The 27,373-nt window shown below is 47.4% G+C and overlaps 1 protein-coding gene across 2 annotated transcripts in view; it reads left to right on the top strand.

Annotated features, from left to right (window-relative positions):
• The window catches only part of LOC147431136 (uncharacterized), a 42,764-nt gene extending 15,576 nt beyond the window's left edge, over nucleotides 1-27,188 (top strand). For both annotated transcript variants that reach the window (XM_086493778.1, XM_086493779.1), the window contains exons 3-4: nucleotides 26,044-26,228; nucleotides 26,326-27,188. In XM_086493778.1, the coding sequence (XP_086349904.1) occupies nucleotides 26,044-26,228; nucleotides 26,326-26,863 (723 nt within the window). In that variant the 3' untranslated portion in view covers nucleotides 26,864-27,188. The remainder of the gene's footprint in view (nucleotides 1-26,043; nucleotides 26,229-26,325) is intronic.
• The last annotated feature ends 185 nt before the right edge of the window (nucleotides 27,189-27,373 follow it).

The raw sequence follows: 27,373 nt of genomic DNA on the forward strand, positions 1-27,373 counted from the left end.
CGCGCTTTTGCCGCGATAGCAGGTCCCCTCCATGACCTGACAAAGAAGCGGATTCCATTCCATTGGGGGTCTAGACAAAAACAAGCTTTCGAAAAGCTTAAGTATCTACTTAGTCACGGACTTGTTCTCACCGTCCCTGATCTTCGCAAACCTTTCGAGGTATACTACGATGCATTTGGAGATTGTGTAGGAGCAATTTTGAACCAAGAGGGTCACGCGATAGCCTATGAAAGTCGGCGCCTTAAAGATGCAGAGTTGCATGTCTCCATATACGAGAAAGAGCTAATGGCAGTAATTCATGCTCTTTCCATTTGGAAACACTTATCTATTAGGAGCTGATTTTATTATCAAGACAAATCATGACAGTCTTCGCTACTTTCTCACACAGAGAAAGTTATCAGAAAAGCAGATGAGATGGGCCAACTTTCTTTCAATGTTCCATTTCCAGATTTTACACACTTCTGGAACGAAGAATGCAGTTGCAGATGCTCTCTCCAGGCGTCCAAAGATCAATGCACTAATAACAATTTATCATGAGGAACTAGAATCTCTCAGCGAGATGGATCCTCAAGATCCCGACTTCGCCACAATTTGGGCAGATCTTCAAGCTGGTCACTCAAGGCCACCTTATTCCATTAGGGATAATACGCTCTATCGTCAACAAGCAATATGCATAGCTTAGCCATTACGACAGAAGGTGATGGATGAAGCACATAATTCTCCTTATGCTGGGCATCGGGGAATTGCTTCCACCACTAGTGCCCTCGAAAGGTACTTCTTTTGGCCTACACTCCGCGCGGACATTGAAAAAAGTGTACGTGAGTGTTTAGTCTGCCAAAAAGTAAAATATGACAGACATAAAGTTTATGGCAAGCTTCAGCCGCTCCCTATGCCTAACACGCCATGGGAAAGTATTGCCATGGATTTTATTACGGATCTTCCTCAATCCAAGAATGGAAATGATGCAATCTGGACTATAGTAGACAGATTTAGTAAGCAAGCACATTTTCTTCCAGTAAAGAAGACGATCAAAGCTGATCACATGGCTAGAATATTTCTAGCTCAGATTTTTAAACACCATGGATTGCCAAAGACTATTGTCAGCGATAGAGATCCCCGCATGACTAGTCTATTTTGGCAGGCATTGTTCGAGAACTTGGGAACTAAGCTTGATTTTTCATCAGGTTATCATCCTCAAACAGATGGTCAAAGCGAAATCGCTAATGCCACTGTTTTAGATCTCCTCAAGTGCTATGTTTCGGAACGACAATCCGAATGGGACCAGTACTTACCAATAGTTGAGTTTGTGTATAATAATACCATACATTCCTCAACTGGTAAAGCTCCCTTCGAAATTATTTATGGGAAGCCACTCTTACTTCCTATTATGGTGACTAAAGAAAACATCTTCGCCGCCGCAGATGAATTTGTGCGCAATATTGATATTGCCCATCAACAAGTAAAGCAAGCGATTCTTCGTACTCAAGAGCAACAGAAGACAGAAGCAGACAAGCACAGAAGGAATCTCAATCTTGAAAAAGGACAATATGTCCTACTTCGGTTTGAGAAAGCTAGATTGAAAAAGCGGGTCGGCAAAGGGAAAGTTGTCAAACTTTCCCATAGATTTTACGACCCTTTCAAAATTACAGATAAAGTCAATGACGTGACTTTCAGATTGGATTTGCCTTCTAACTGGCGCATCCATAATGCTTTTCATGTTAGTCTCCTCCGACCATATGTTGGACCTCCTCCAGTGGCGCCAGTACAAGAAGATCCTCCAGAAGTCGAAGAGACTGTGGAAATCCTTCAACCTGAACAGATAATACACCACTCGGAGAGACAACTCAAGTCGGGGAGTCTACATCGAAAGTATTTAGTCAAGTTCAAGAATTACACTCCTTTAGATGCAAAGTGGATGACTGAGTCCGATCTTAAGGACTACCCAAACATCTTGCACAATTATGTTGACGCTCTACAGTTGAGGTCAACTGTTTAGAACCAAGAGGGATGTAACTATGTCAGACTTTGTAAAGAATTAATTTATTTACAAGAAAAGAATTATCTAATTAGTTGTGTGCACATCAGAATAGATCTAGCAGTTTCTGGGGCCTCAGGTGCGTCCAAGTTTGGGCCAGAGCACCTTAGCGAGACCCTAGCAGAAAAATACCCTGAAGCCCTAGTGATTGGGAAATCGGGTCTTCAATAAAGGGGTAGATAGTAGCCTCAGATTTCAGGTTCTGAAAATTACGCGCACTAGTGCAAGCACAAGAATGAGATGGGGTCCTTAGACTATTAACCCTAAGGCCTGATTATTTTACGGCCTTAGGATAAGTTAGTTAAAAGTATTCTTAAATGATTTGCGCTGGACCAAATGGCCGGACAAGTGCGAACAGGTAATGCCACAGCATTGTTGTCACGGCAATGCGCTAGGGAGGAGCTAACGATTTCATTTGTTGCATCTATATGTGCAGTTGTGCACTTAATTGCACATTTCATTAACTAGCATAGGATTTTTAAAGTCAAAAGTTGAATGGTTTTTAAATTTTTAAGTGAGTGTGCCACTTGGCACACTTTCCCATGCAATCTCTCTCTCTCTCTCTCTCTCTCTCTCTCTCTCTCTCTCTCTCTCTCTCCATGCTAGCGCCCCCTCTTCTGAGAGGCTATAAGAGAGGAGCCCCTCCCCCTCTTGCCAGGTTGGCAGTGCACTACCCCCCCCCCCCCCCCCCCCAAGTTGACCATCCTCTACGCAGTGAAACTCTCCATTGAAGCTTGAGAGCAGCACCTTGTGGTGTATGTGGAGCCTCTGAGCACCCATCACTTAGAACAAGGCCTCTCATGGTTGCTTGCAGCTTTGGGAGAAGTTTCATCGCGTAAAGTAGTAGAAAACTCTCTTTCTCTCTTGTCTAGCTGCTGCAAATTCCCTGTTTCCAGCCCCTAATCACTTGTATTAGGGTGAATTTCAGCTAAGTCTTAATAGAATCTCATTCTCCACTACCTACTCTACACGTACACTAAGTTTGGAGCATTTCCATCGCGAAAAGGACCTCCAATTTGGCATTGGAACACGCTCAGGTAACAATTTCTGGTTATGTGCAGAAAATTACAGCAAGCGTATGTGTGTGTGTTTTGCATGTTTCTGTGGTTGGTTAATTGCAGGAATGATTACGTCCAAAGTGGCACAGTTAGCGGAAGATAGACCCTCATTAGTGAGAGCTTCCGATGAGTTTTGTGGAAGGTAGACTCTCCCCTACGAGAGCTTCCCAAAATCTCGCAGAAGAGGATAGATCCTCTCAGTAGTCAGGGAGTAGTTCTTCTACTCTCTCAGTCAGAAGCAAAAAAAGGCCAAGAAAGAATAGAGGACGGGCTTTCGCCCCGTTCCCGTGCTTGTAAAGATTCTCCCTTAGTAATAAATATATTCTCTTTATGGGGGGGGACCAACCCATCTTCTGGTCCCCAATGAAGTGTCAAGCTTTCTCTCTCTCTCTCTCTCTCTCTCTATAATTCTCTTGAGTATTTGAAGTGCAATTAAACGTCAGTTTACGCTTCCGCATTTTTGTGACAGTGCTATCTTCTGGTCCCCAATGATGTGTCAAGCTTTCTCTCTTTCTCTCCAAAGTCTCTTGAGTATATAAATTGCATTTAACAGTCAGTTTTCACTTCCGTATTTTTGTGACACAGGGAGACTCATGGGTAGACCATCACTATGGGTGATAACCATGAGATTCCAGTTTCTGGCACATGCCACATTACCCTCTTCCGTTCTACCTCAGACCCGAAGTTCAGTTCAATGGAGGCGCTTTACATTCCGGACATGGCCTTCAACCTCCTCTCTATGTCGAGTTTGGACTCTCAAGGAGATGACATACACTTTGGGAGTGGCACAATGACCATTTCTGATTCTATGACAGGTATTGTTCTTGCACGCGGTGAGCGCGATGGATCTCTATACCGCCTCACTGCTCTTCTATCTCGGACCACGGAGTCTTCTTCTCTATGGCATGCACGATTTGGACATCTATGCTATCAGCAGCTTCAACAGTCTGCTAGGATCTCTATGGTGGAGGGTTTACCAGCGATACGCTCCTCATCAGGCATATACGAGGCTTGCCAGATGGGTAAGCAACACATGGTTGCCTTTCCGAAGTAGGCATCCAACAGAGCTTCGACACCACTTGCATTGGTTCACATTGATCTATGTGGCCCGATGAGCACCCCTTCATTTTCTGGCGTACAGTTTTTGCTTATGCTTGTGGATGATTTTAGCAGGTACACTTGGGCTTCGTTGTTAAAGCTCAAGTCGGTGGCTTTCAGTTTCATTCGGAATTGGAAGACGATGATCGAAAAGAAGGACTTGCATGTCAAATGTATTTGCTCAGACAGAGGGGGTGAGTTCACCTCGAAGGACTTTGTACAGTGGTGCAAGTCAGAGGGCATCCAACGCCAGCTGACTACTCCCTACACTCCTTCCCAGCGGAGTTGTTGAGCGGAAGAACCGGACTATCATGGAGATGGCTGGTGCGATGCTCGCACATGCTTCTTTACCTCGGATTTACTGGACCGAGGCGTGTAACACGGCAGTTTACATCCAGAACCGTTCTCCTATCTATGCTTTGCAGGACATGACTCCCTATCAGGCTTACTACGGGCGCAAGCCCTCGGTCTCACACTTTCGAGTTTTTGGGTGCTCGACCATTGTCCATGTGCCAAAGGAGAAGCGACAGAAGTTAGACTTCAAGTCGAAGAAGCTCATCTTTTGGGCTATTCACGAGAGTCTGATGGATACCGGCTTTATGATCCTGACGCCAATACCACCACAGGTAGCCGTGATGTGACTTTCATGAAGCTTTTCATGACCCTTGCAGAGGGGGCAGCATCCAAGCATATACCTTCCTTACCTCCTCCTCCTCCTCCACCTCCCTCACGTGACCCTAACCCTATCCGTGTCCCTGTACCCTCTACACCGTAGCCAATTACTTCACCCGATCATGCCATGCCAGATTCCGATTTTGATATGGATGATGGTTCTCCTTCGGTGGAGGAGGTCCCACTTCGCAAGGAGAAGTTAGTACCTGGTTGGCTCTACTCTACGGTTTCTTCCTCTGGCGTCTTGAAGTTACCAAACTCGCCAAAACCTGGATAGTCTCTACGTTTTGCACGCCTCAAGGAGAGGCAAGTTTATGACGGCGCTGAGTTCGTGAACTTTGCACTCATGTCTCAGATTCAGGCTTCACCAGTTGAGCCTTCCTCGGTGGAGGAAGCAGGACTTTGTACAGTGGTGCAAGTCAGAGGGCATCCAACGCCAGCTGACTACTCCCTACACTTGTTCCCAGCAGAGTTGTTGAGCGGAAGAACCGGACTATCATGGAGAAGGCTGGTGCGATGCTCGCATATGCTTCTTTACCTCGGATTTACTGGACCGAGGCGTATAACACGGCAGTTTACATCCAAAACCGTTCTCCTATCCATGCTTTGTAGGACATGACTCCCTATCAGGCTTACTACGGGCGCAAGCCCTCGGTCTCACACTTTCGAGTTTTTGGGTGCCCGACCTTTGTCCATGTGCCAAAGGAGAAGCGACAGAAGTTAAACTTCAAGTCGAAGAAGCTCATCTTTTTGGTCTATTCACGAGAGTCTGATGGATACCGGCTTTATGATCCTGACGCCAATACCACCACAGGTAGCCGTGATGTGACTTTCATGGAGCTTTTCATGACCCTTGCAGAGGGGGCAGCATCCAAGCCTATACCTTCCTTACCTCCTCCTCCTCCTCCACCTCCCTCACGTGACCCTAACCCTATCCGTGTCCTTGTACCCTCTACACCGTAGCCAATTACTTCACCCGATCATGCCATGCCAGATTCCGATTTTGATATGGATGATGGTTCTCCTTCGGTGGAGGCGGTCCCACCTCGCAAGAAGTTAGTACCTGGTTGGCTCTACTCTACGGTTTCTTCCTCTGGCGTCACGAAGTTACCAAACTTGCCAAAACCTGGACAGTCTCTACGTTTTGCACGCCTCAAGGAGAGGCAAGTTTATGACGACGCAGAGTTCGTGAACTTTGCACTCATGTCTCAGATTCAGGCTTCACCAGTTGAGCCTTCCTCGGTGGAGGAAGCACTCCAGCATGATTGCTGGAAGCGTGCCATGTAGACGAAGCTGGACGCTATCGAGCGGAATAAAACCTAGACTTTGGTTCCCAGGCCAACAAGCAGAAGGTGGTTTCTACAAAATGGATTTTCAAGACAAAGTACAAGGCCAATGGTTCCCTCGACAAACACAAGGTGAGACTTGTTGCTCGGGGTTTACACAGCGACCAGGCGTGGACTTTGACGAGACCTTTGCTCCCACCGCTCGCATGACTACCATACGCATAATGTTTGCTCTCGTAGCCAACTTTGGTTGGCCTATCTTCCAGATGGATGTCAAAAGTGCTATTCTGAACGGAGATTTGGATAAAGAAGTCTTGTGTTTCGTATACCAGGCATTGTATGGAATGAAGCAGGCTGGACGACAGTGGTATCTCACACTTGACCAATTTCTGCATAAACAACACCATGTACAACCAATCCCATGCCAGCACAACCTCGGCAAAAAGACAATTCCTCAAAGCCTACACAGGCCAAGGAGCATCATGGCCAAAAAACCACCTTGGTCAAAAGACCCCAAAAAATGAACGTGTACCTCCTTTTATATGGGTGTTTCTAGGAGACCTAAAAAAGAAATAATGGGTAAGTTCCCATCTTGTGCACTTCACTTGCAGCTTCATTTGGAATTTCCTTTGCTATCTTTGTTAACTCTTGCATGGTGCACACATTTGTCCATTGTCCACCGAACTCGGCCACACCTGCACTTGAACTTGCATTTTGGACACCTCTCAGATAGTGAAGCTGGATTTACGGCGTATTTCATCAGATTCCAACTATTATGTTGTCTTTGATGGCTCTTTGGTTGCAATAGTGATTGTCTATGTGGACGATCTCATTTTTACAAGCTCATGGACCAACAAGATCAAGTCGATCATGAAAGCTATGGAGACACGTTGCGAGATGATTGATCTTGGGCTTCTTTACTATTTTCTTGGATTCGAGATCTTTCAGATGTTAAGTATGGAGCCTGATTTACCCTTGTAATTTTCTGTGGTAAAAGCGCACATTTGTAAGGCCCCCATTATGAGGAGAAGCCATCGTGCGTGAAGGAAAATCACTCATCGGAAACCAAAATTTTCATGGACAAGAATCAGGGGTAACTTTAAAGGCCTCGGGGGCCTCCGCCCCTGAGACTTTTTTTTTTCGCCGGAATATTCCTTTTCGCCGAAATATTATGACCGGACGGCGGCCGGAAAGTGGTTGGAAAACAACCGGTCGGTTGGCCGGTGGCCGGTAGTCAATGGCCGATGGCCGGTGGTCGGAAGTCAATGGCCGATGGCCGGTGGTCGGAAGTCAATGGCCGGTGGCCGGTGGCTGAATTCAAAAGCGGACTTGTCTTCTCAAGGGCGGCCACACATGGGCGGATTGGAGGGTCCGATTTGGACTTATTCGCACAAGGGCGGCTACACATGGCTGTCTCTCATAAGAGAGGGCAGCCCTTTTGGCCTATAAAAGGAGGCCATTTCTACACACATTTCATAGTGTGAAGTTGATGCAACAAGGTGAGTGTGAGGTGGTGAGAGTGAAGCAAGGCGGGAGCTCCATTAAGGGTATAATCCCTTTGTAAACTACTTCTTGTTTTGAAGTACTAACGCCATTGAGTGCCTGCTTTCCCGTGGACATAGCCCACATTGAGTGAACCACGTATATCGTGTGTACTCTCTCTCTCTCTACTCTATAATCTCGTGTATATAAATCTGTCTCTCTCCATTAAGTAATCTACTCAATTATCTATTTAGCTACGTCTTATTTCCTAATATCAGACACCAGATGACATCTTCTTTTCTCAGCGGAAGTATGCGAAGGCTATCTTGGAGAGATTCCAGATGACAGGCTGCAGACCGATTGACACTCCTTTTGAGCCCGGGGAGAACATATCACTTCATGTTCCTTCCCCACGGATTGACTTGGAGCAGTACAAGAATGTTGTTGGTTGCCTCGTATGGTTAACTTATTCTCGACCAGACATCTGTTACATAGTTTCTGTCCTCGGTTCCTTCAACACCCGACCTCGTCAGCGACATTGGTAGTGTGCTCATCGTACTTTGTGGTACATCAACGGCACCTTGGACCATGGTGTGTTCTATGGCCGCTCCAAGGGTTGCACCTTACTTGGTTGGTGCGATTCAGATTGGGCAGGAAATCCAGATACTTGGCGCTCTACTACAAGAGTAGTTTTCACACTCGGCTCGGAATCCATTTCACGGAGCAGTAAGCGGCAACCCATCGTTGCACTATGTTCCACAGAGGCGGAGTACAGAGCAGCTTGCTATGCTGCTTGTAAGGCCATATGGCTACGAAGATTACTAGGGGAAATGTGTTTTCCCCAGACTGCTACAACTCGTCTTTTGTGCGACAATCAGAGTTGCGTTGCTATTGCCAAGAACCCTTCGCGCTCGGACAAAGCACATTGAGGTGCAGTACTACTATGTTCGGGAGCGGGTTTTGGCTAGAGATCTTCTTTTGGATTATGTCCCTACAGTGGACAATGCAACAGACATCTTCATGAAGGCTGTACCTCAACGGACTTTGGCTTCTCACCTTCGACTCATCTCTGTTATCTCAGCATCCGGTCTGAGAGGGGGTGTTAGAGTTACACCACCGTTGCTTTGCCATTTTGTGCGGCTAGTGATTGTCCCGGGTTGGCCACCCATCGCACATCACGTAGATTGCATGGGCGGACGCTTTACCATGTGTCCGGCCGGTCATTTTCTGAGCCCGGCTTGGTGCACATATTTTTAGCCATTTTTGGGCTTTTATGTTTTTCGTACCAGTTACACATTTTGCCCTACCTCAACCCAACATTCTATAAATAGAATGATTAGGGTCTTGTAGTCATTCATTGTATATTGAGAGCATCATTTGCAAAGCACTTGTGTTCTCTCTCTCTCTCCCTCTCGAGCGTTTTCGGCACGCGTGGCTCCCACCCTCTCCGTTGCTCACTCTCACATATGTGCATGTATGCATCCCACTACATAGACTTCCCTAAATATATAGTCACATGCTATTCACTATAGCCATGACATTTGAAATCACTTTCTAGTATTAAATGCCACCTTCCACTCTGAGCCTATATAAGGCCATAATGCTTAGCTTGTAATTCACCCAGCCCTCTTGAATCTTATCACTATATCTACTTTTTGGTATTTTGCATTTGTGTTGCTTACGCCAATTATTAAATGAGTATATTAAATAAATGCTCTAATTATGATGCGACTAACCCTTTTTCGCCTTAATTAAAACGTGGACATGCTTCATCGACTTCTAGAGCCACTTTTCCCCTTCTTCCTAGATAGGAGTGTCTAAAATCCTAGGAGGATTAGTACCGGCAATTTTATGAGCATGTTCGCAGGACTTGCATGTCCGGAAGAGTCCATTAGATTAGGTTTTCCAGTTTTGGAACCCTCTTGCATAAATGGTTTGTACACGCATTTTGAAAGATGTTATTACGCTACGGTGGGCATCTGGCATGACGTGCATGTAGTTCTAGGTTAGAGGAATCCAACAAGCCATTCCCCACGTCAATCGGATTCCGATGTGCGAAATCTGATTTGGGCAGCATAATGACTCCAAGACCCCTGTAGGTCTGTAACAGAATTTCAGCGAGCTATAATTCCCTATCTTGTCACTGCCAGGTGTCCAAAGCCTTGTCTAAGCATCCCAAGGCCTTCCCAAGGCTTCCTTGGGATTTCTTGGAGTTTAGGTGCGAAACCCTTAACTTGCAAAAAAACACAGCAGGCTGTAATTCTCTGTTTTGGATTGTTTTGGCCGGAGCGAACACATCTACATGTGTCCCAAGAGCTCCCGCACGCAATGGGACAGTCCCTCCGGTGAGTTGGACGAGTTTTCACGCGAGAAACCCCCAGAACTGTACATGATCATCTGAATAGCCCAACTAGTGGGGCATTACCATATGTGCAAATGAGAGAGAGAGATGCACGAGAGCAAATCATTGCGCTACATGAGATAAAGGAGAAGGCAAGCTTTCCATTAAAGCTGTGAACTTGCACCCATTACTCTCACACACACACACACACACACACACACACACACACACACACACACACACACACAGAGTAGGTCACTTATGTTAAAAATTAGTTGTCACAAACTGCTGATGTGTCAAGCCACTAAGATCAGCCGTAGGATCCGCTCTCATGTGGATGAGTGCGCAAGCAGGATTGCGTGTTGGTACTTAGGTTAAGATTATCGGTCATGATCTGACTCTTCAGAGATGCACTTTGCAGCGTGAGTCCTTGAGGCACTATTTCTGGGTTTGTCCGTATGCTCAGCGAGTGTGGAGGGCTGTTTGTTGTCGCTGATCTGAGTGGGCATTTGTGATGGTTTTGTGACGTGGGGGGCATTTGCATGGCTTTGGCAATTTCTAGGGTCACCTACCTTTTTCAGGGCTCTGTGATAGATCCGGTCTTCATGCTTACTTCATTGGGATATAGATCAGGCATTCTACAGATGATTCTAGATATAGGTCATCAATTGGACCTCTCCTAGAGGGGTGGAGTTTTTAGTGCGATCTGTAGCATCATTCTCTGGACAGTGTGGAAGACTCGTTGTGCTCATTCCGGGCTCACAGTATTCCCCTGCATCCACCACTCGGATAGCTATTTGCATCGAGCTGCTACATACTCTTCGCAGCCAATGGGATACTTCAGCGGGCTCCTTCAGGGCATCTGAGTGGTGTTGATACTCTTTCTTTGAACATGGGCAAGATCCTTAGTTTTTTTCAGTCTTGACCATGGACACATTACATGGCATTACACACATCCACAGTGGCTCATTTTGCATTCTTCATACAATGTATACACAGCCCTCACATTGTACTCCTTGTCTTGTACATCCTCTAGGTGATGAGTCTTTGAGTAGCTGAAGAGGTCTCTTTGAAGTTTGTACATAGTATGCAACTACTTTTTTGTGATTGCCAGCGCTCGCGCGCGCGCACAAATGCACACGCACGGGCGCACGCACGCGCGCACACACACACAATGTGATATTATATCTTGTTTTTTTTAAAAAAAAGGGCCCCCCACACATTAACCTTGCCCTTCTTTTGAGACCAGTTAACACGCACGCACGCACACACACACGCACACACACGCACACCCACACCCACACGCACACGTGCGCGCGCACACACACACACACACATATGTCGAAACCCTGGCGCGAGTAAGCAAGGTCAAAAATCCTAGCTGCGCAGCCACCAAACCCTAGCCTCAAACCCTAACCCTTATTGCGCTCCAGTCACTGCTATTCCTGGGTGCAATCGCGTCATCTCTGCTGCCGCCCGCTGCTTCTGGTGAAGCTAGCCTCTCCTGTCGCGTGCATAGCTACTGCTTCGAGTAGCAGAGCCGCCGCTGCCTGCAACAGCCCTGCTGTGCTGCTTCCCGCCTCCTTTCCCGTATCTTGTAGGAGCACCCCCGCTTCTGCATCCTTTGTTGGAGTTCATTATCAGGAAATGTTAGAATGCTTGTGGATGATTTTGGAGTCACGGCCTAGGGGTTTCACTGTCTGTTGGCTTTTGTGAGCTACTACAGGAGGTTTTTATAGCGGATGCTTTATATCAGTCAGATAAACAACACTCGACTTGGTGGTTTTCTCTACACCACCCGAGGTGGACAAAGCTTTGGGCATATTTTTGTTGGCTTGATCACTATCGAGATAGCTATACTTCACCACCTGGTTGAAGTATCTTCATCCCTAGATGTTTCTTGTGGTTTGTTATGGGATTTTTCCCCATGATTTCATTGTACATCCGTTAGGGTTTTTCCCATATTTCTTGTATATGGACCGATGGTCGATTTTATGTAATGCGAAGAGAGAGAGAGAGAGAGAGAGAGAGAGAGAGAGAGAGAGAGAGAGAGAGCCTGTCGAATGTGCCCTGCACTCTGCAGCCTGCACGCCCTGCACTCTGCCTGCCGCACGCGCCCGGACTGCCCTGCTGCGCGCCCTGCTTTGCTGCCTGTCGCGCGCTCAACCTGCTGCCTGCACGCCCTTGCTGCCTGCGCGTGCTCTGCTGCCGGCGTAACCCTAATTCCCTGCAACCCTAATAGTCGGCTTTTACGAAACCCTAATTCCACGAAACCCTAAAAATCCGAAAACCCTAACTGTCCCAAACCCTAACCGCGCGCCTCTTTCAATCGCCTGCAAGCGAAAGAGAGAAAGAGAGAGAGAGAGAAAGTGTCCAACCTTCAATTCGGGTCGTGCTTTTCCCGTTTGCCAGTTTCGCCCATTCTTCATGGCGGCTTTGCCGGTCTCGAGTGCTACACACGGCGCTCCATCACCACTTGCCTGTCGTGTGGATTGTACTGGCGACCTATTGACACGCATTGACTCCAAAGTACAACACTTGGTACAGCATGCCTTGGTTGGCCGAATGATTGGACAGTCTCCACCTCGATCTTCTATACGCGATTGGTGTTAGACTGCATTGGGCACTACTCAGGGACGGATCTCGGAGCTTACATTCCTTGGCAGAGGCATATTCATGGTACGTCTTTCAGATCCCGCCACTGCCTCAGCTCTCCTGGCTCGCTCTCCGATACTCTCTGATCGCAGGATGATATACTTGACGAGGTGGTATCCCGAGTTTACTAGTGAGGAGTTTGACAGTCGACACCTTATTCCCAGATTCCCTCTGACCCTCTCCTTCCCGGATATGCCTCTTCATTTTATTGATGAGCATCTCCTTCAGATGATTGTTGCTCACTTTGGCATAGTAATTCCAGGATCCTGCATCTTCTCATCTGGTCCACCTCGCATTCAGGTCTTGGTGTTTGGGGATACTTCATTACCAGAATCAGTTACTGTGGCTGTGCGCGATCGAGACTACTCTTGCCGAATGGTAGTCACTGGCCGTCCAGGGCATTGATTACGCTGTCATGAGATGGGACACTTGGCGCGAGAATGCCCCACACTGCCACGCCATCGGCGACAACAGTAGCCGGAGCGTGGCACTCATGCTCAGCCACGTGGTCAGCGCCAACAAGTGGCTCCTCCTACTACTACTCGAGCACCTCCTCAGCCTGCAGCAGGTGCTCCTAGAGCTTCGACCCTCCATGTTCCTCCCTCTGCTTTAGCTCCTACTGAGGCAGCATGGCAGACAGTGGGTCGTAACCATTCCTTCTGTCCTCGTCCGCAACCTCCAATGCATGTAGCCCCTAGTGTTACCTCTCCTGCTCCCTCTCAAGTTTCCACCACCCCCTTTCTCCCTGCTTCTCCTCACCAATCTTCTTCTTCAGCACAGAATCACTTACCTCTGCTACCAGCTCCTCTTTCACCTGCTGTTCCTCCACTCGCTCCTTCCCCTCTTCCCGAGGCTCCTATTCCCATGCAGATGGATCATTCACCGCTACTACCTCTCCCTCCTCCTCCTCTTCCTCCTATCCTTGCTCTCCCCCCTCCACCTTCTGGTCCCCCCCCTCCCTCAGCAACTCATACTTACGTCCCACGCAGTTTTCTCAGCTCTTGCCCTCTTTCCTGGGGCACTCATCGGGCTGAGATGTGCGGTGACTCAGACGGACCATTGCGGGTACAACTCTACCTTATGCATCACAAGACAGGTTGTGTTCCTTCTTTGATTGGCAGTGGCTCTCAGCCTACGTATTCCTTTTTCCTTCCATTCCACGCTGCTCAGGAATGGTCTGAGGATCAGGTTCTCCATTTTGTGCACGCCCAGACTATGGCTCAGCTACATTTATGGTTGTCTACTTCTGCCCCCGATGTTTTGTCTCCTCACTATCCTTCATGTATTGGTGCTATGGAGTGGAGTGATGTTTATGCTTGCTATTCACTGCCTATGGTCATTCATGTATCCTCAGATGTGGTGCTTCCTATGTCTATGCGCATTTGGGGTGTCAAGGCTGCAGCATCGGTAATGCAATGTAAACAAGCTGAGGTTCGCAGTTGGTGCAATGAGACACCATATTTTAGAGAGGGCTTGCGGGTTGCTTTCCTACCGCCTGAAGCTCACCCCTTGGATGGTCCAGCTGCCTCCAAGAAGATGCGCAGTTAGTTAGATACTATACCTACTCTTTCATGCAGTTTATGGATTTACATGTACTTTCTTGGAATGCTAATGGTTTACAGACTTTCTCGGGTAAAAGGTTCCCGTAAGCTTTTACTTCGCAGAGATTTACAAACTCATGTAGTGAGCACTGTGGATATACTACTAGTACAAGAGCATAAGATTGCCACTCCTTTTGGCAATCTCATGCCATCGGGCGCCCGCACTTTTTGGGAGCCTGCTTTGTGCCTTCATGGTCAGAGTTGTGGTGTATGCATCTCAGTGGTGCCACGTTACTTGGCCTCAGTTCAGCAGCATGGCACACTAGTCGCTGGCAGAGCAGTTTATGTTTCTATTCGGATTCGGGAATCTATCATTGGTTTTATGTTAGTCTACGCACCCACTACCCCTCGGGAGAGGCTACTTTTTGGTCCTCCTTGGCTGTTGCTCTACCTGCTCTACCTTCGCCATTTTGTGCGGCTAGTGATTGTCCCGGGTTGGCCACCCATCGCACATCACGTAGATTGCATGGGCGGACACTTTACCATGTGTCCGGCCGGTCATTTTCTGAGCCTGGCTTGGTGCACATATTTTTAGCCATTTTTGGGCTTTTATGTTTTTCGTACCAGTTACACATTTTGCCCTACCTCAACCCAACATTCTATAAATAGAATGATTAGGGTCTTGTAGTCATTCATTGTATATTGAGAGCATCATTTGCAAAGCACTTGTGTTCTCTCTCTCTCTCCCTCTCGAGCGTTTTCGGCACGCGTGGCTCCCACCCTCTCCGTTGCTCACTCTCACATATGTGCATGTATGCATCCCACTACATAGACTTCCCTAAATATATAGTCACATGCTATTCACTATAGCCATGACATTTGAAATCACTTTCTAGTATTAAATGCCACCTTCCACTCTGAGCCTATATAAGGCCATAATGCTTAGCTTGTAATTCACCCAGCCCTCTTGAATCTTATCACTATATCTACTTTTTGGTATTTTGCATTTGTGTTGCTTACACCAATTATTAAATGAGTATATTAAATAAATGCTCTAATTATGATGCGACTAACCCTTTTTCGCCTTAATTAAAACGTGGACATGCTTCATCGACTTCTAGAGCCACTTTTCCCCTTCTTCCTAGATAGGAGTGTCTAAAATCCTAGGAGGATTAGTACCGGCAATTTTATGAGCATGTTCGCAGGACTTGCATGTCCGGAAGAGTCCATTAGATTAGGTTTTCCAGTTTTGGAACCCTCTTGCATAAATGGTTTGTACACTCATTTTGAAAGATGTTATTACGCTACGGTGGGCATCTGGCATGACGTGCATGTAGTTCTAGGTTAGAGGAATCCAACAAGCCATTCCCCACGTCAATCGGATTCCGATGTGCGAAATCTGATTTGGGCAGCATAATGACTCCAAGACCCCTGTAGGTCTGTAACAGAATTTCAGCGAGCTATAATTCCCTATCTTGTCACTGCCAGGTGTCCAAAGCCTTGTCTAAGCATCCCAAGGCCTTCCCAAGGCTTCCTTGGGATTTCTTGGAGTTTAGGTGCGAAACCCTTAACTTGCAAAAAAACACAGCAGGCTGTAATTCTCTGTTTTGGATTGTTTTGGCCGGAGCGAACACATCTACATGTGTCCCAAGAGCTCCCGCACGCAATGGGACAGTCCCCCCGGTGAGTTGGACGAGTTTTCACGCGAGAAACCCCCAGAACTGTACATGATCATCTGAATAGCCCAACTAGTGGGGCATTACCATATGTGCAAATGAGAGAGAGAGATGCACGAGAGCAAATCATTGCGCTACATGAGATAAAGGAGAAGGCAAGCTTTCCATTAAAGCTGTGAACTTGCACCCATTACTCTCACACACACACACACACACACACACACACACACAGTAGGTCACTTATGTTAAAAATTAGTTGTCACAAACTGCTGATGTGTCAAGCCACTAAGATCAGCCGTAGGATCCGCTCTCATGTGGATGAGTGCGCAAGCAGGATTGCGTGTTGGTACTTAGGTTAAGATTATCGGTCATGATCTGACTCTTCAGAGATGCACTTTGCAGCGTGAGTCCTTGAGGCACTATTTCTGGGTTTGTCCGTATGCTCAGCGAGTGTGGAGGGCTGTTTGTTGTCGCTGATCTGAGTGGGCATTTGTGATGGTTTTGTGACGTGGGGGGCATTTGCATGGCTTTGGCAATTTCTAGGGTCACCTACCTTTTTCAGGGCTCTGTGATAGATCCGGTCTTCATGCTTACTTCATTGGGATATAGATCAGGCATTCTACAGATGATTCTAGATATAGGTCATCAATTGGACCTCTCCTAGAGGGGTGGAGTTTTTAGTGCGATCTGTAGCATCATTCTCTGGACAGTGTGGAAGACTCGTTGTGCTCATTCCGGGCTCACAGTATTCCCCTGCATCCACCACTCGGATAGCTATTTGCATCGAGCTGCTACATACTCTTCGCAGCCAATGGGATACTTCAGCGGGCTCCTTCAGGGCATCTGAGTGGTGTTGATACTCTTTCTTTGAACATGGGCAAGATCCTTAGTTTTTTTCAGTCTTGACCATGGACACATTACATGGCATTACACACATCCACAGTGGCTCATTTTGCATTCTTCATACAATGTATACACAGCCCTCACATTGTACTCCTTGTCTTGTACATCCTCTAGGTGATGGGTCTTTGAGTAGCTGAAGAGGTCTCTTTGAAGTTTGTACATAGTATGCAACTACTTTTTTGTGATTGCCAGCGCTCGCGCGCGCGCACAAATGCACACGCACGGGCGCACGCACGCGCGCACACACACACAATGTGATATTATATCTTGTTTTTTTTAAAAAAAAGGGCCCCCCACACATTAACCTTGCCCTTCTTTTGAGACCAGTTAACACGCACGCACGCACACACACACGCACGCACACGCACACCCACACCCACACGCACACGTGCGCGCGCACACACACACACACACACACACATATGTCGAAACCCTGGCGCGAGTAAGCAAGGTCAAAAATCCTAGCTGCGCAGCCACCAAACCCTAGCCTCAAACCCTAACCCTTATTGCGCTTCAGTCACTGCTATTCCTGGGTGCAATCGCGTCATCTCTGCTGCCGCCCGCTGCTTCTGGTGAAGCTAGCCTCTCCTGTCGCGTGCATAGCTACTGCTTCGAGTAGCAGAGCCGCCGCTGCCTGCAACAGCCCTGCTGTGCTGCTTCCCGCCTCCTTTCCCGTATCTTGTAGCAGCACCCCCGCTTCTGCATCCTTTGTTGGAGTTCATTATCAGGAAATGTTAGAATGCTTGTGGATGATTTTGGAGTCACGGCCTAGGGGTTTCACTGTCTGTTGGCTTTTGTGAGCTACTACAGGAGGTTTTTATAGCGGATGCTTTATATCAGTCAGATAAACAACACTCGACTTGGTGGTTTTCTCTACACCACCCGAGGTGGACAAAGCTTTGGGCATATTTTTGTTGGCTTGATCACTATCGAGATAGCTATACTTCACCACCTGGTTGAAGTATCTTCATCCCTAGATGTTTCTTGTGGTTTGTTATGGGATTTTTCCCCATGATTTCATTGTACATCCGTTAGGGTTTTTCCCATATTTCTTGTATATGGACCGATGGTCGATTTTATGTAATGCGAAGAGAGAGAGAGAGAGAGAGAGAGAGAGAGAGAGAGAGAGAGAGAGAGAGAGAGAGAGCCTGTCGAATGTGCCCTGCACTCTGCAGCCTGCACGCCCTGCACTCTGCCTGCCGCACGCGCCCGGACTGCCCTGCTGCGCGCCCTGCTTTGCTGCCTGTCGCGCGCTCAACCTGCTGCCTGCACGCCCTTGCTGCCTGCGCGTGCTCTGCTGCCTGCGTAACCCTAATTCCCTGCAACCCTAATAGTCGGCTTTTACGAAACCCTAATTCCACGAAACCCTAAAAATCCGAAAACCCTAACTGTCCCAAACCCTAACCGCGCGCCTCTTTCAATCGCCTGCAAGCGAAAGAGAGAAAGAGAGAGAGAGAGAAAGTGTCCAACCTTCAATTCGGGTCGTGCTTTTCCCGTTTGCCAGTTTCGCCCATTCTTCATGGCGGCTTTGCCGGTCTCGAGTGCTACACACGGCGCTCCATCACCACTTGCCTGTCGTGTGGATTGTACTGGCGACCTATTGACACGCATTGACTCCAAAGTACAACACTTGGTACAGCATGCCTTGGTTGGCCGAATGATTGGACAGTCTCCACCTCGATCTTCTATACGCGATTGGTGTTAGACTGCATTGGGCACTACTCAGGGACGGATCTCGGAGCTTACATTCCTTGGCAGAGGCATATTCATGGTACGTCTTTCAGATCCCGCCACTGCCTCAGCTCTCCTGGCTCGCTCTCCGATACTCTCTGATCGCAGGATGATATACTTGACGAGGTGGTATCCCGAGTTTACTAGTGAGGAGTTTGACAGTCGACACCTTATTCCCAGATTCCCTCTGACCCTCTCCTTCCCGGATATGCCTCTTCATTTTATTGATGAGCATCTCCTTCAGATGATTGTTGCTCACTTTGGCATAGTAATTCCAGGATCCTGCATCTTCTCATCTGGTCCACCTCGCATTCAGGTCTTGGTGTTTGGGGATACTTCATTACCAGAATCAGTTACTGTGGCTGTGCGCGATCGAGACTACTCTTGCCGAATGGTAGTCACTGGCCGTCCAGGGCATTGATTACGCTGTCATGAGATGGGACACTTGGCGCGAGAATGCCCCACACTGCCACGCCATCGGCGACAACAGTAGCCGGAGCGTGGCACTCATGCTCAGCCACGTGGTCAGCGCCAACAAGTGGCTCCTCCTACTACTACTCGAGCACCTCCTCAGCCTGCAGCAGGTGCTCCTAGAGCTTCGACCCTCCATGTTCCTCCCTCTGCTTTAGCTCCTACTGAGGCAGCATGGCAGACAGTGGGTCGTAACCATTCCTTCTGTCCTCGTCCGCAACCTCCAATGCATGTAGCCCCTAGTGTTACCTCTCCTGCTCCCTCTCAAGTTTCCACCACCCCCTTTCTCCCTGCTTCTCCTCACCAATCTTCTTCTTCAGCACAGAATCACTTACCTCTGCTACCAGCTCCTCTTTCACCTGCTGTTCCTCCACTCGCTCCTTCCCCTCTTCCCGAGGCTCCTATTCCCATGCAGATGGATCATTCACCGCTACTACCTCTCCCTCCTCCTCCTCTTCCTCCTATCCTTGCTCTCCCCCCTCCACCTTCTGGTCCCCCCCCTCCCTCAGCAGCTCATACTTACGTCCCACGCAGTTTTCTCAGCTCTTGCCCTCTTTCCTGGGGCACTCATCGGGCTGAGATGTGCGGTGACTCAGACGGACCATTGCGGGTACAACTCTACCTTATGCATCACAAGACAGGTTGTGTTCCTTCTTTGATTGGCAGTGGCTCTCAGCCTACGTATTCCTTTTTCCTTCCATTCCACGCTGCTCAGGAATGGTCTGAGGATCAGGTTCTCCATTTTGTGCACGCCCAGACTATGGCTCAGCTACATTTATGGTTGTCTACTTCTGCCCCCGATGTTTTGTCTCCTCACTATCCTTCATGTATTGGTGCTATGGAGTGGAGTGATGTTTATGCTTGCTATTCACTGCCTATGGTCATTCATGTATCCTCAGATGTGGTGCTTCCTATGTCTATGCGCATTTGGGGTGTCAAGGCTGCAGCATCGGTAATGCAATGTAAACAAGCTGAGGTTCGTAGTTGGTGCAATGAGACACCATATTTTAGAGAGGGCTTGCGGGTTGCTTTCCTACCGCCTGAAGCTCACCCCTTGGATGGTCCAGCTGCCTCCAAGAAGATGCGCAGTTAGTTAGATACTATACCTACTCTTTCATGCAGTCTATGGATTTACATGTACTTTCTTGGAATGCTAATGGTTTACAGACTTTCTCGGGTAAAAGGTTCCCGTAAGCTTTTACTTCGCAGAGATTTACAAACTCATGTAGTGAGCACTGTGGATATACTACTAGTACAAGAGCATAAGATTGCCACTCCTTTTGGCAATCTCATGCCATCGGGCGCCCGCACTTTTTGGGAGCCTGCTTTGTGCCTTCATGGTCAGAGTTGTGGTGTATGCATCTCAGTGGTGCCACGTTACTTGGCCTCAGTTCAGCAGCATGGCACACTAGTCGCTGGCAGAGCAGTTTATGTTTCTATTCGGATTCGGGAATCTATCATTGGTTTTATGTTAGTCTACGCACCCACTACCCCTCGGGAGAGGCTACTTTTTGGTCCTCCTTGGCTGTTGCTCTACCTGCTGTAGACTCTTGGGTTGTTGGAGGTGACTTCAACAACGTTGAGAGCGACTCTGATTGGCGAGCCACCACACCTCCCGTTCTATCATCCATTTCTCTTGATGAGCAGCCAGCTTGGGATCGATTTCTCCTAGCTATTCAAGGTGTTGACGCCTGGCACATACCCTCTTTTGGTCATCACCCTGCTACTCTTCATTACTCTTGGGGGTTTCGGTGATAGCAGGGGAGATTATTAGAGCGACTTGACCGTTTTTACATTGGCCCTTGGGCAGCAGCTCTAGGCGGATTTACTACTATATGGAGAGGAACCAACCTCTCAGATCATTTTCCCACATCATTATTTATCTCCTTCACTAGATCCTCTGCTCAGAGACGAGGCTGCCGCATCCCTGACAGTGTTCTCACCACTCAAGTATTGCAACAGCAGATTCATGACTTGTGGTCCACGGATGCTTCTTATTGTGGACCCCCTAGAGAGTTTCTTGCTCATTGCATTTCTCAGTCTAGTATTTACTGCCGTGATCAGACTGCTATCATTCATCGTCAGTTGAAAGTACGCGAGTCTGATCTTCACAGCCCTCTGGGCTCCACTCAGCGCTTGCTTGAGGAGTGGCCTCAGGATGCTTATCTCGCTGCTAGACAGACAGAGCTCACAGAAGAGATTCGTCGCGTACAGGAGGCTAGGTCTGAGTTCACGCATCATGCTTCAGTGTCTCATTGGATAGCTAAAGCTGATCGAATGAATAAAGACTTCTTCGCGGCGCATAAAGAACGCCCTCCTGGCACCACTCTGCGGACTTTGTGCGATGCTCAGGGGACACTACATATGCATCCTGATGTTATTCTTGATATGTCTGCAGATTATTTTGAGACAGTGTTCACTGCTGATGTATGCACTCCTGAGGTTTTACTTGCCCGTGAGCAAATCTGGCAGCACACTCGACATCGTTGTACAGACACTATGGCAGAGATCTTGTTGGCGCCTTTCACACTTACAGAGCTCCATGCTGCTATAGAGAGTCTTGATCCATCCTCCTATCCAGGCGAGGATGGTCTCACTAGAGCCTTCTTTTTGACATATTGGGATGTATTGCATATACCACTGCTGCGCGGTTGTCAGGACCTTTTTGCATTAGGATATATGCATCCGGCTCTTTGTTCAGGTCTCATATCTCTTATTCCGAAGGGGGGTGACACCACTTAGCTCCGACAGTGGAGACCTATTACCCTACTCCCTTCGGTCTATAAGATATTAGCGTTACTGATCAGCCATCGCTTGCGGCCGTTCTTACCAGATATTATTCATACTTCTCAGATAGGCTTCGTTATGGATCGATGCATCCTGGATAATATCTTCACTTTTTATGAGGCAGTAGAGTGGGCAAGATCATCTTTTGAACCTCTCGCTTTTTTCATCCTAGACTTCGAGAAAGCATACGATCGTGTCGACTGGGACTTTCTCGAAGGATCTTTAGCCAGGATGGGTTTCCCTTTGAGATGGATTTTAGGTATTTCCGCTCTCTTCAGAACTGCCAGCAGCGCTATTACTATTGGTGGCCGTGTCAGTCGCAGTTTTGAGCTTTCTCGATCTGTCCGTCAGGGATGTCCTTTAGCAGCATATCTGTATCTGTTTGTGGGAGAGACTATGTCTGACTTTCTTCGTGCTCAGAGTCATGCATTTCGGGGATTGACCATGCCAGTACCTATAGCTCCAGACCTTATCGATCAAGAGTTTGCTGATGACACTATGCTCATGTTGCGCTATTTGCTACCCGCTCTTGATGCAATGCGGGAGGCCCTACAGGTTTTTTGCATTGCCAGTGGTGCACGCATTAACTGGCATAAATCCTTTGGGTTATTGGTTGGCAGTGATGACATACCTACTTGGGGGATAGCTAATGATTTCACATGGCTACAGCCGGGTCAGACATGCAGATACCTGGGCTTCCAGGTTGGATTTGATGTTTCCTCACAGCAGCAGTTTGCACCCGTACTACAGTCTATTCGTAAGAAGCTATGCCATTGGTCTTCACGTCATCTGTCGTTGGCTGGCCGTGCATTGGTTGCCAACCAAGTCATTCTTACTACAGTATGGTATACAGCTTCTTGTTGGATGTTACATTCTGGTGTGATAGCTCAGCTCCGCCGACTAGTAAGGAACTTTTTATGGAGTGGCACAGATGGGACTATTGATACTCGTGCTAGAGTTCGCTGGTCCACGATCATTCGTCCTAGGTCAGAGGGAGGCCTTGGCATCATTGATCCAGAGTTACAGAGCCGCGCACTTCTTACCAAGCTTATTGTTTGGGGTCTTTTTCCCGGCCAAGAACCTTGGAAGATGCTTCTTCAGGCTGCTCTTTGCACAGTGACTCCACGACTCGGCACTAGAGACGGTCATACTTGGCATTCAGGGTATCGTTTTCTCTTTACGGATGCTCCCTTGTCCACTTCCACCCTCTCACCCTTTCTCCGATCGCTCCTTCAGATTTGGGTTTCCATGAGACGGACTATCGTACGCTCACCTCCCTCATGTCGTGAGGAGATTGAGCGCCAGCCTCTCATTTGGAATGCTACAGTTCTTGATTCTTCGGTTAATCCACCTCGTCAGCTTGGAGAGAGGACTCACATTGATTGGGGTGCTTGGGACTCTGGCCCTACTGCCTCTATGCAGTTGTTTTATGAGACACGTATGCTGGATGCAGATTTTGCGGCAGAACATTATGACATTGGTCGCGGGGTGCCAGAAAGACTGCTTGAGATCGATTCTGCCGTTCCTTCACAGTGGGATGCAGTCATGCGCGGCACGGTTCAGATGCCCCCTCATTGTGGCTGGGAAGGCCTCTTTGACCAGAGCACTCTCTTATTAGTTCATTTGGACACCATGCTATTCACAGTTGATACTGCCAACTCTCAGGGGATTCATGCTAGATTGACATATGTTGCCACTTCTCCACTACTTATCTCCTCCGGCGCCCGATGGGAGGCCATACGAGTAGTTGGCTCACGTGGGAAGCGTCGTTGTGTTGACCCCTGTTTTGCTTCCGCTGATGCTGCACTTTGGAGGCTTTGGGTGTGGGAGGGCCGTGCCCTATCGCAGCTTTATTGGGACCCAGGAGAGTGGCATTGGCCTCACTCAGATCCCACAGGTGCACCTGTATCCTTCTTTGAGTACACTGTCAAGATTGGAAGATTAGCATTGATGAGACAGCAACCACAGCAGCCCACTCGTATGTGTTTCTGGTTACATTCAGGTCTCTCTCATGCCTATCTGCAGCAGTTTTGGTTCGCGATCTGGGGTTTACATGTTGCTCGTCGTATTTCCTTTTTCATGTGGATGATTGCTCATGCGGGACTACCAGTTGGAGCTTGGCTAGCTACTATGGGTCATGATCCGTTATGTACTCGCTGCCCTTTGCGCCAACTTGAGACACGTGCCCACTGTCTTTGGTCATGCTCAACTTCCCATGTAGTGTGGCTTGCAGTTTGCTCTCTACTCAGCAGATCAGGTGTTCAGCATGGATTTCTTACTTGGGGATCTGTCTCATGGTTGATGTCGATGCCCGGCCCGCATCTTTTCTACGAGGGCTCAGCCACAGATCCAGCCTTCATGCTTACCTCGATTGGTTATCGATGAGGGACTTTGGCTATGCTACCACAGATTGCTTGGCAGGGAGATACGCAGACACGTGATGCAGTTTTCTCAGTCATCACTAGTATTACACTATGGAATATTTGGAGAGCTCGTTGTCTTCACATTCTCAGTGCGGCTCCACAGCTCCTTCAAGATATCCTCACTGCCATTTGGCTGGACACCATTCACACCCTGATTTGGTAGTGGGATTCGTTCTCCGGTACATCTAGAGCAGCCGAGGCTCGTCGATTAGCCTTCCTTTGGCGTTGGGCACGATCCCCACTCTTCTTCACACTGAGAGGTGGTCAGATTACTTGGCATTATGCCCCTCCTCACTGGTTTCTCCTCCACTCCTCACACCGACCACCATGAGATTGTTCTAGTCGAGTAGTCACTATAGTGGCTCTCCTCCTTTCATTCAGCTTGTACACCCCACGTGATAGGCTATTTTGGCATCCGCTGGGATTATTTTGTACTCAGTAATATACAGCCCTGACTTTTCCAAAAGAGAGAGAGAGAGAGAGAGAGAGAGAGAGAGAGAGAGAGAGAGAGAGAGAGAGGGGCAAGGATTATATAGGATTCCTAGTGACACTGGCAAAGTGTGCCAGTGCAGGGTCGGGTGAAACCTCTAAAAATACCCAGCACAAATAAGAAAATGGGCAAAATGCCCGGTGCAAACCCTAGATGTACCTATAATCCCTACTAGGAGGGCGGAAGGGTGGCCAACCTACAACCAAGGGCCTGTGTGCACACTTGAAAGCCTATAACCAGGAGTGAGCATATGGAAGGTGAACATAAAGCTCGAACACCCCTTGTCAACAACAGATTTTGAGAAGAGTCTTGAGAAATCTGGGGAACCAAAATGAGTGCCAAGCCAAAAATGACGAACCAGAAGCAAGTGATGATGGCCAAAGTGGAGGTTGCACTGATCAAGTCGCACATAGAAGTGGAGGATAATGGCGAAATGTTTCTAAATGAAACATGTTTTCTTCACTAGAGGCCTTTTTGGGGATGGGTAATGAAACTATGACGGTTTAGACTTTCAAACTTTAGGTTTTAATATTCAGATTTTTCAAGTGTGACATGCACATAAATTTCAAGGATTTTTTCTTTTTGGAACCTGGGAAGGCATGAAACACTTCAAATCTGGGGAGCGTGAAACGTCTAAAACATGTCAAATACGCTTGAAACAGCAGTAATCTGAAATGTATTCCAGCCATGGCCTTTACGTAAAAGACATGCACTTGATGAAAAAGTGCCACTTAAACTTCTCTTATATGAGTTAACTATTATTTGAGGTAAGCTACTTATGGGTCTCCCTTCCTGTCTAAGCTGGGAGTTCTTTTAAATTATGTTCAGCTGAGCTCTAGACTATTTCCTCCTCCCTACACTGGAGTGTAGCATTTCAATGTGCAGCAGGGCGGGGAATGTTCTTTGTTTGGTTTGTCCATTCTTGCCTTCTTTCTTATTTTGTACAACATCAATTATTACTCTATGACACGCGTTGGTACCGAATAGTACCAAAAGTTCATAGCTTGTTCTTTAAAGACCACTAGGGTTGGACATTGCATGTTTGACCAGCTGTAAACTATTTATGGCTTGTTTTGAAGCTCTTGTCTATCATTCGTTCGAAATAAGCAATTGCATTTTGATTGTTAAAAGAAATTTGTATTATCGGTTTTTGTACTCGACTCAACATATGTGTCAGTACTGAAACTATACATGTTGTACTTTTGTACCCGACAATGGTGGTTACTTCATTTGATTTCTTTTCTCGACCTGTCTATGCCAAGATGACGTTTTCGGACAGCAGGGCATTTGGAGATGGAATTTTCTTCAAGTTGTTAGGCAATTGCAATGGCTGTCTTTGCCCTTTTTATTGGTTTGAATCTGAAAAGGTGTCTCTTTTTTGTGTTTTATTGCAGGAGGAAGGCTTGCTTTTATCATCTAGTGAGTCTTCAAGCCAGGCTGATCCGAACTCCAATGATCATCAAGGACTTGTTCATAATAGAAGTGGTTTGCAAGGTGCAATAATGCCTCGAGAGGCTGCCACTGAAGGTAGAGATCGACTGGATGAGAGGCTTTGGTCTTCAGCAATGCAAAGCCATAGGTTGGTATGGGTCTATTGTATGCCTTTAACTTTTGAAGCAACTTTATCTTTGTTTTCTTTTAGCCTAGATAGAAAAGACTGAATTTTCTGTTTTCAGGCCTGGTTTTAGGGCAAATCTTCTGGAAGAGTTTAGCCTCCTTTTCGAGGATGAGGAAGACCCTTGGAGCGACGATGAGCTACTAGAGCTCGGTATCGAAGAGTGGTTAGCAGCAGTGGGTTTGGATGAGGCAGTACATTCAGATGTGCAATCGGCGCCAGAGCAGGGTCTAAGCAAAGCATTAATTAGACGGCTGCCAAGGGTAGCGTATGTGCCACAAGTGTCACGAGAGGACAGGGGAGTTGGAAGCATATCTTCAGACCAGGAGGATTGTTCTGTGTGCTTAGAGCACTTTGTCATGGGACAACAACTCATTTGCCTCCCTTGCAAGCACAGATTCCACCCGAACTGTCTGACTCCATGGCTGGAAAACCATGCAAAGTGTCCCTATTGTAGAGCGAAGGTGAGCTTTGATGGTGCAGGTGCAGCTAGTTCCAGTCAAAGTGGCAATGAGAGTGCAGTGTCTTTGATTGAAGATGATTTGATTGCATGGATGGAAGCGGTTGACTCCGGACTCTCGCAGCTATGTATCAGGTGAAAGAGCATGGTGCCCCTATAGTTCAAATGTTTTACAGGGTTATTGGAACAAGTTATGGCATGGATGAGGTTATTAAAGGCGGCAAAGATAGAAAACTCTTTGATAGTACATGAATAAGAGTGTTCTTTGCTTTGAAAGCTATCACATCTGCTAGCATATGGATGGAAAATAGAGAGAGAATTTTTATGATAAGGTGTAGCGTGTGAGCCTTCACATGTTATTGGATTGCATTATCCGAACAAGGGTTCGCAGTCATGGTTTGTATCAGCTTGTCCTGTATCATGACTAATGATTAGGATTGAATATATGTTTGATCATTTACAAAGCAGGTATTGTCTTTTTGCGTGTGAACTGCGTTGTACATGCAATGAGTCTTGTGGAAGGGGATGTGGATACTTAGATTTTTCATACGCCTATTGGGGATTTCATACTCCAGCCTAGGCATAATCATTATCTCAAAGCCCTCGGAACTTTTTTACTGAAAGACTGATTATTCACACATTCAAATTA

This window comes from Adiantum capillus-veneris, chromosome 21 (genome assembly GCF_014529385.1).
Source record: "Adiantum capillus-veneris isolate H3 chromosome 21, ASM1452938v2, whole genome shotgun sequence".
Taxonomy (NCBI): domain Eukaryota; kingdom Viridiplantae; phylum Streptophyta; class Polypodiopsida; order Polypodiales; family Pteridaceae; genus Adiantum; species Adiantum capillus-veneris.